The sequence below is a fragment of the Bombus huntii genome, chromosome 8 (assembly GCF_024542735.1).
Source record: "Bombus huntii isolate Logan2020A chromosome 8, iyBomHunt1.1, whole genome shotgun sequence".
Lineage (NCBI taxonomy): Eukaryota > Metazoa > Arthropoda > Insecta > Hymenoptera > Apidae > Bombus > Bombus huntii.
Genome location: NC_066245.1, coordinates 10,319,127 through 10,327,128, shown reverse-complemented (window position 1 = coordinate 10,327,128; position 8,002 = coordinate 10,319,127). Strand labels below are relative to the sequence as shown.

Sequence of the window (8,002 nt, the reverse complement as noted above, 5' to 3'; positions counted from 1 at the left end):
AACTTTGTACTTTATTACTTAATATAATTATTTTTATCTAACTCAACGCCATGTGTGCTACAAAAACAAATCCAATTTTTACAAAAAATAAGACATTTTTTTATAAGGGGATAATTAAAAATAAAACACTATGATAATTTTGATTAAAGTAAAACAATTTTTTATTCTATATGCTGTGTATGCACAATGTTGTATTATAAAAAATACACGATCACATTGTTATGGTAACTTTCTTTTAGTTGGCTCTTCGTGTACCCTGACTTGAAGCGTGGAACGCGGTCCGCATTTCCACACATTGCCATCCTTGTCAAGTATACTCGCGCTTGCCGTGACTTGATATTGTCCACCACTACTGTTTACGTTATTGTTGACATTAGTGGTATTACTTACACACTGTGTTGTAGTTGTACCCGGACTTCCTAATGAAAGTAAGAATTCACAAGCGAAGAAATCGCGATGTGGCGTAACCGTTTGCTGTAGTTCGTTGGTATTAGAATCCTGCTAGTAAACATTATTTTTATGGACTTGGTATCAATATAGATATGTATAAAAAAAATTTACCATAACGAATATATTTATTCATACCTTCTGATCCGAATTAATCTTAGATGGAGGCGAAGTAGAAATAGAAATACAAACAGCAGCGACAGAACGATAAAGAGAAGCGCGTCGACCATGTCGTAACACTCCTTCAACTTTTAACGCTAATTGACTTCCTTGAGGAACGGATACTGGTTCACCAAGAACACGTGGTTGCGGTGAGACAGACAACTTGACACTGGTTGCTTGCAAAGCTTGGAAATAATATCGAGGTATAGGTAATCTCATTTTTGGTCCAGCTAATAACATCACCTGTGAGACTAAGCAGTTTATTCTCGAATGATTAAGTGTAGTTGTCTTCTTTTCATCTATATAGCTTGGCGCTAAACGACGTAACTCGGTGCAACAGCGAGCCAGTTGACGCATTTCTACGGTATCGCCAAAATTAAAATTGACTTCGTTTTGTTGATGCGTTTGAATTCCTGTACTGTTGCAAACACGCTCGATGCTGTTCGCTAACAAACGACAAATTTCTTGTAATCTGTATACGGTAAGTCAAGTCAAAAACCATACTAAAGTTAACTATAAATTAGAAATCAAATACGTATTGAAAAGGATACGCTCGTATGTTTATTAATGATCCAGGATCAGCATCAAAAGCTGATTGATAAAGTTTCTGGTAGTTCTCCGCACAGTTTTTAAGTTCTTGAGCTGATTTCCTCAACTTTTAAATATACATCATTTTGTAAGCATTATATTCAAAATGGGACTGAAAATGTAAGATAGAATAAAGTACCTGATTAGTAACACGTCCGTATCGCTGTAGGTCATCTTTTGTACTTAAAACTACTGTACATGTAATAGCAGGTGGTGGAGCTGTGCAAAGAGATCTAAAACATATTTATATTTATGTAATTTTTAAAACTTAAGAGTAACAGTAATTTTATGATATTTATTCAAAGCACCTGCATGAATGTAAAAGTTGCACAATGGCTTGAAGAAATTCACACCGTAATTTCGAATATTCGCTAGCAAATTGTAAACTTCGTAATGGCGTACTAGCAGCTTTTAATGAAGCGCATGCACTCGCGTAACGCGCAATAGCTTTGTTTAACTTCTCCACCGTATGAATTCTTTCTCTGCCCTCTATTTCTCCTGCTTTTTCACTGTAACGATTTGAGGAATAGGAATATACTTCCATAAAATGAGTTATAGACAACAAATAGAAACTAACATGAGAAAACTTTCAGCTTTCGTAACTAATTCCAAACCACATAACCAAAAGTGTAATTGTTCAGATGCAACTGTTTCCTTTAAACTCCTAAATATTTGAGTTGCTATCGTATGATGACCATATCTTGCAGCACTACGTGCAATTCGATATTTAGCCCAACCATCTACATTTTTAATAACCTCTTCTACTGCTTCCAAACATTCTGAATTCCATTCATATCCTCCCGTTATCATTTGAAAAAGTAGCGTACATAACATTACCTTTGAAAAAACTTGTTTTATTTTATTCACCTTTTATGAAGTGTGCATATATATATTTCGTTTAACTTTACCTTTGTATGTACATGCACAGTTTGTTCAAGTTTTATTAATATGTCTGGTAAAAGTGGAAGTAATGTATTTTCACCTAAACTTCCAATAGCACCCAATGCTTCGCATAAAGCAAGTGCTTGTTTCTCACTTTGTCCACCTTCTGCATGAGTATTGAAGAGTGTACTACCTATAGCATCGACAAATATTGCACAATGGCTAGGTTGAGCTTGACATAGTTTTACTGTCGAACGTAAACAAACTTTCAACTGATATAAATACTTGTCATCCAATGCTAATAGTACAATCAAAGATTCCAGACAAGATACAACATCTTGTATACCATAAGCTGGCAAATTTTCTTCATAGCTATGAGTAAAAAGTTAAGATTTTGGTTAAAAATTCATAATTCAAGCTATTCTATATTCTAACATCACAGATAAAAAAGTTATTAATTACATACCAATAACATGCAACTCTAGCTAAGATAGTAATTGCTTTCACTGCAATGAAAGGATCAGGAGAATAGCAAGCATTTACACATAATGATAGTAAGGGATTTCCTTCTTCCCTGTTTGCATCACATGTTACTGCACTCTGACTAAGTACCTAAATTAAATAATATTAAAAGTTTATTTATAAATCCTAATATTTAACAAATTTTCTTCCTTCATTACTATTTTATGAATGAGTAATAACCTCGATTACGTCTAACGTTCGTATAAGAAGGTCTTTATTCCCAGCACCATCTTGTAGAAGTGTTGTAGTACTTTCTAAAATATAAAATTCATTAAACACCTATCTTTATTTATCACATAAAATTATCTATTTATTATATTTACCTATCAAATTATTAAGTGCGCCCTGCGGCCATAAATGTGCTCCTCTTCTTGCTAACGAATGCAGTAGATGTAAAGCATGGCGTTTGATAGTCAATCTTGGATCGTCTTGCAGGTAACGTAATAAAAGAGCAACTTGTTGTGGAACGTCAATTAATGTTGCAGAAGCTAGTGTACTTAAAGCGCTTAATGTGACTCTCACAAATTCAACGGCTGGATAGCTACCAAGGAGTTCCATACAAAGCTCATTTACCTTTAACAAACTTATTATTAAAAAAATATTTGAATTCTATTTACAAGTTTAAAGTTTACATTTACATACCATTGAAGCTGTGAAAGTATCATGATGCATATATTGTAAAATAGGTATAAGTTGTAATTTCATTGATGCTGGCGTTGCTTGACCTCTAATCATGTCAGATATTTTGCTACACATGGAAACAGCAAATAATTTTGATTGTGCAGCAAACATTTGGGCAGCATATATTGCAGCTCCAACTTCAACTGAATCGTGAGAGTCTAATGATCTTCTTATACTATGATGAACCTTATAAATTAAATAATGTTTCAGCTTTAAAGTTTGTACATAACAAAAGATACAAATTAAGGTATAAAAGTTAATAAAATTATACCTGTTGTCTTTCTGGTATAATACCAGCCACACTGCCTAATGTTCGCAGAGTCAAAGCTCTAGCAACAGGATCATTAGAATGTATAACACTATAAATACGTCTCACAAACTCATCAACATTTAAAATTTTATCTAAATGCTTCTCACTTTGCTGGCATACTCTAAGGACCCAAACACGTAAAAAATTACTGCCAGTACGAAAAACTTCTGCCAATTTTAATAAAGAAGAATTTATTAATATAGGGAAAGGATATTTCTCGAATAATCGAGGAAATCGCACTATGGCTTCACATTGTTCGCCAATCTTTGTTGATCGTAGACCTAAAAAATATCTTTTACTACAATAAGAACTGTAGAAAAATTGATTCGAGGTTAACTTGAAGACTATAAACATACCTTTATCTAATTCTATAAGTGCGGTATTTGCATCTTGTTCTGGTTCACCAAGTCCTGTATCATTAAACGCGTTCATTCGCATACCAATCATTATTTTCAAGGTATAAAATTCAGTGAATAAGAAAGAATTAAATGAAACGTTTTCATTGAAGATCAACAAATCTAGAGTGCCTGTATATAACGCCAAATTCAGCGTATTTGGAGTACACGTGCTTATGTCCAATCTTTATGTATATTATACGTAGAAAGCAAAACCATATCTTTGAATGAAGGATTACAACCAATAAAATTTAAAGAAATTGCCGCATACGGCTATCGTATAAACTTCTACAGTATTTAATCATGCATTTTTGAATTAAACTATCATATACTGTTTTAACAAGTTGCATTTTCTGTGGTAAAGAGGTATACAAATATTTTTTATTATCACTAATGTCATGAAATTTATATTATTAATATTATTAATAAAAGTTAATTACGTATATCGTATATGTTTATTAATTTCGTACGAATCAATTTAAATAATTGAGAGTCACTGGTATGATACATCGAACGATTATCTCGTGCGAATATGTTCTATGTTCACACCAATGTAGTTGACAATTAAACTTCGACAAGTAAGGGCGTCGTATTTCTGCTTTTATAAAAATAAGAAAATAAAAGAAACTTTATACACAAGTCATATTTATAAACTAATCAGTTCCATAAGGATACATTATTGAATAGAAAGCACATTTAACCGGCTGAACGATGGTGGATTATAGCAAATGGAAAGATATTGAGGTAGGAACCCTAGTTTTGGTCCAGTATACTTATGGAATATTCTAGAGTAATAGTAGAAATTCCGAAGCAATTTTTTATTTATATACTTGACAAAAACATAAAATAATTATGAAATTTAGAAGCTGTCTAGAAGAAAATTTTTTTATCTAGGTATTTATTGTTTATAAATTGAGAAAAAATAGAGTACATTCTTCAGTACAAGCTTATTATACTAAATCTAATATCATTTTTTTGTTTAATATTTGTCTTTTTTTCTATTTTCTCATTGAGTGTACTTGTTTATAATTAGTATATTTATGTACCTAAAATAATTTATGAAGTATATTATATGTATAAACAATGATATGTATGTATGGTGCTAAAATTTATACTTGTCAGATTTCAGACGATGAGGATGATACTCACCCAAACATTGATACACCATCATTATTTAGATGGCGTCATCAAGCAAGGGTTGAAAGAATGGAAGAAAGGAGACGTGAGCAAGAGGAGCATCAGAGGAAAAAGACAGAGTATGTTAATTTTTAAACATAAAGTTACATACATAAATTATCCACAATAGTAATATGTATATTTTACCATCATTAATTTAAAAACTTATATTATTTATAGAACTCGACAAAAAATGAAAGAAACAGAGGAAAAAATTAAAAAATTAGAAAATGAACAAAAGGAAGCAGATTTAACCGAACTAAAAAAAATTTTGCAAGATCTTGAAAAAGAAGATTTAAAGATTAAAGAAAGGGAAGAGGAAATAAAGAAAAAAGAGAAATTAACACCTTGGAATGTTGATACTATTGGACAAGATGGTTTTACAAAAACAGTGATTAATAAGAGATCACCACGTAAGGGAGATGACAATGGGTTGTCAGATGAAGAGAAAGAAAAAAAAATGAAAGAATTTGCAAAAGAAAACGAGAAGAAGTTGAAAGAATTTGGTATGCTCGGAAGGTATGAAGATAGTAAGAAATTTTTACAAGATAATCCCCAGTTAGTATGCGAAAATACTGCAAATTACTTGGTTATCTGGTGTATTAACCTAGAAATAGAAGAAGTAAGTATATATACAGTTGAATGTTTGTAATAGATAATAGATAATGACATGAATCTGTTTTATCAATATGTTATTAATTTCAGAAACATGATCTAATGGAACACGTTGCGCATCAATGTATATGTATGCAATATATTTTAGAATTATCAAAACAACTAGATGTTGATCCAAGAGCATGTGTAGGTTCCTTCTTTAGTCGTATTCAAAATGCTGAGTTAGAACATAGAAATTCTTTCGAAGATGAATTGAGAGCATTTAAAGAAAGAATACGTAAAAGAGCTGTTGAAAAAGTAGCAGATGCCCTTAAAGAAGCTGAGGAAGAGGAGAAAAAAGCGCGTCGAGGTCCAGGTGGTCTTGACCCGCTTGAAGTATTTGAAAGTCTACCAGAGGTACAAGCAAATTTATTGTAAATATTTATGCTTATTATTTTGATATAGCATGTGTTTACTGCAATATATTCTTTTTAGCCTCTACAAAAATGCTTTGAAACCCAAGATCATGCTTTATTGCAAGAAACGTTAGCAGTGATGCCACGAAAAGAAGCATTCTATCACATGAAACGATGTGTTGATAGTGGTCTTTGGTTACCAGATGCAATAGCTAAAGAATTGATAGAGGCAGGAGTAACTGCGGATGATGCAGAGGCTAAAGAATTGATAGAGGGAGGAGTAGCTGCAGACAATGCAGAAGCTAAAGATTTGATAGAGGAAGGAGTAACTGCGGACGATGTAGAAGAAACCTCGGCGGCCAATCCTGAATAACGCGTGTCTGTAAATTACATATGTTGACTTTCATGACTCATTTATGCAAGTATATATATATATATATATATATATATATTCTTTAGTATCGTGAATATGTTATAATAAAATATTGTCATTAGACAATGAATACAACATTCTTATCTTCGTTGTCTTTTTCTTATTATAATAATATTATACTATGGTTATGCCTTGAATTACTTTAAGACTGAATTGTCACATAATTTCGAGTTATTATAGGAGGTGTGAATATTGCAATTTGTTAATTAAACATGATAATTATCTAGTAAAACGTGATGCACTTTATCTTATATTTAAATTGAATAATTAAAGGTTACTTCTGATATGAATATTTACAAATATTAATATTTATATGTACTAATGCATGTAGAATGCATATATACACATGTATATATATGTGTGTGTGTGTGTGTGTATATATATATATATATATATATGTCGTAGAATGGTCACAAGCAGGGTTGTGAGCGTTCGGTGGATCTTCCTTGGAATTGGCCATCGTTGTGGTGTCGCGCGGATACGGTCTGCTCGCACGCGAATGAACACTCCCGACGCGACAATCAACAGCAGCGGTGTATAACTTGTAGTGCTAACGACGCTGGTCTTAGGTCCGGTAACGAATCCGCGGTCAACGGGATGAGAGATAGACTTGCCCTAGCTCAAACGTGTACTACTCGCGGATCAAGCGGTGCTAGTCCCTTCGTCGATGAGGTCTCCAGAAGGAATGAATCTTCGTCCCAACGTCGCCACCGACACAACCTCTGGTGGGGTGTCTAGGTACGCCAGCTCCTCCGATCGGCGTCGCTGTCGATTGGTCGATTTGGGACAAAAGCTGCCTGTCCGTTTGCAAAAATCTTAATTGCCTAAAAAACCCAGGTTTTATAGCGGGTCCCCGGACTGGCTGGACTTGTGCTGTGTACGTGCCTCAACATCTGGTATTCCTCATCATCTGGTATACCTCTATGGGTATTTCTTTTAATGAGAGTCATACTATAACTCCACGCCTTCGTTAGACGAAACGCCCGTCCCGTTGACCGCGGCTACGTTCGGCGACTGATGGTCGCCTTGAGCCCAAGTTTATTATCGTAAATCGCAAACAGGTAGGATTGGGTAGAGTGACGACAAATCGTTTAATTATAACTGTAAACTTTAATTACAAGTTTATGGGTTCCTTTCCGAGGTTCCAGAAGGAAGGCTCCGGTGACCTTTCACCTCCGACATATATATATAAATCATAATTTGTTGCGTTACTTAAACATTTTTTATCTTTTTCTTGGAATTATGTCATATGTATATTGAAAACTGTAAACAACCTAAAGTTGTAATGTAAATAAAGAAAATACATTTCACTGTCTCTTTTACGAATTTCCGAAATAACTTATACGCTCCCGCGAAAATTTATCCATTTCGTATTTTATTTTTAATTTCTTTCTTA

The 8,002-nt window shown here is 33.3% G+C and overlaps 2 protein-coding genes across 3 annotated transcripts; one reads left to right on the top strand and one right to left on the bottom strand.

The window, feature by feature from the left end:
* Nucleotides 1–137: 137 nt before the first annotated feature.
* Nucleotides 138–4,370, bottom strand: LOC126868538 (integrator complex subunit 7). Of its 2 annotated transcripts, none has more exons than XM_050624088.1 (13): nucleotides 3,949–4,370; nucleotides 3,554–3,873; nucleotides 3,244–3,468; nucleotides 2,925–3,174; nucleotides 2,782–2,855; nucleotides 2,546–2,691; nucleotides 2,106–2,451; nucleotides 1,775–2,034; nucleotides 1,506–1,706; nucleotides 1,337–1,430; nucleotides 1,161–1,264; nucleotides 586–1,081; nucleotides 138–501 (listed from the first exon to the last, which is right to left on the bottom strand). In XM_050624088.1, the coding sequence occupies exons 1-13, from the start codon at nucleotides 4,037–4,039 to the stop codon at nucleotides 220–222; spliced, it is 2,889 nt and encodes a 962-aa protein (XP_050480045.1). In that variant the 5' UTR covers nucleotides 4,040–4,370; the 3' UTR covers nucleotides 138–219. The 2 variants fall into 2 exon arrangements, with proteins under 2 accessions (XP_050480045.1, XP_050480046.1); XM_050624089.1 differs by having other exon boundaries at nucleotides 138–498.
* A 176-nt stretch (nucleotides 4,371–4,546) lies between these two features.
* On the top strand, nucleotides 4,547–7,921 carry LOC126868548 (hsp90 co-chaperone Cdc37). The gene is made up of 6 exons (XM_050624108.1): nucleotides 4,547–4,731; nucleotides 5,110–5,243; nucleotides 5,344–5,785; nucleotides 5,869–6,174; nucleotides 6,253–7,695; nucleotides 7,755–7,921. The coding sequence occupies exons 1-5, from the start codon at nucleotides 4,699–4,701 to the stop codon at nucleotides 6,544–6,546; spliced, it is 1,209 nt and encodes a 402-aa protein (XP_050480065.1). The 5' UTR covers nucleotides 4,547–4,698; the 3' UTR covers nucleotides 6,547–7,695; nucleotides 7,755–7,921.
* The last annotated feature ends 81 nt before the right edge of the window (nucleotides 7,922–8,002 follow it).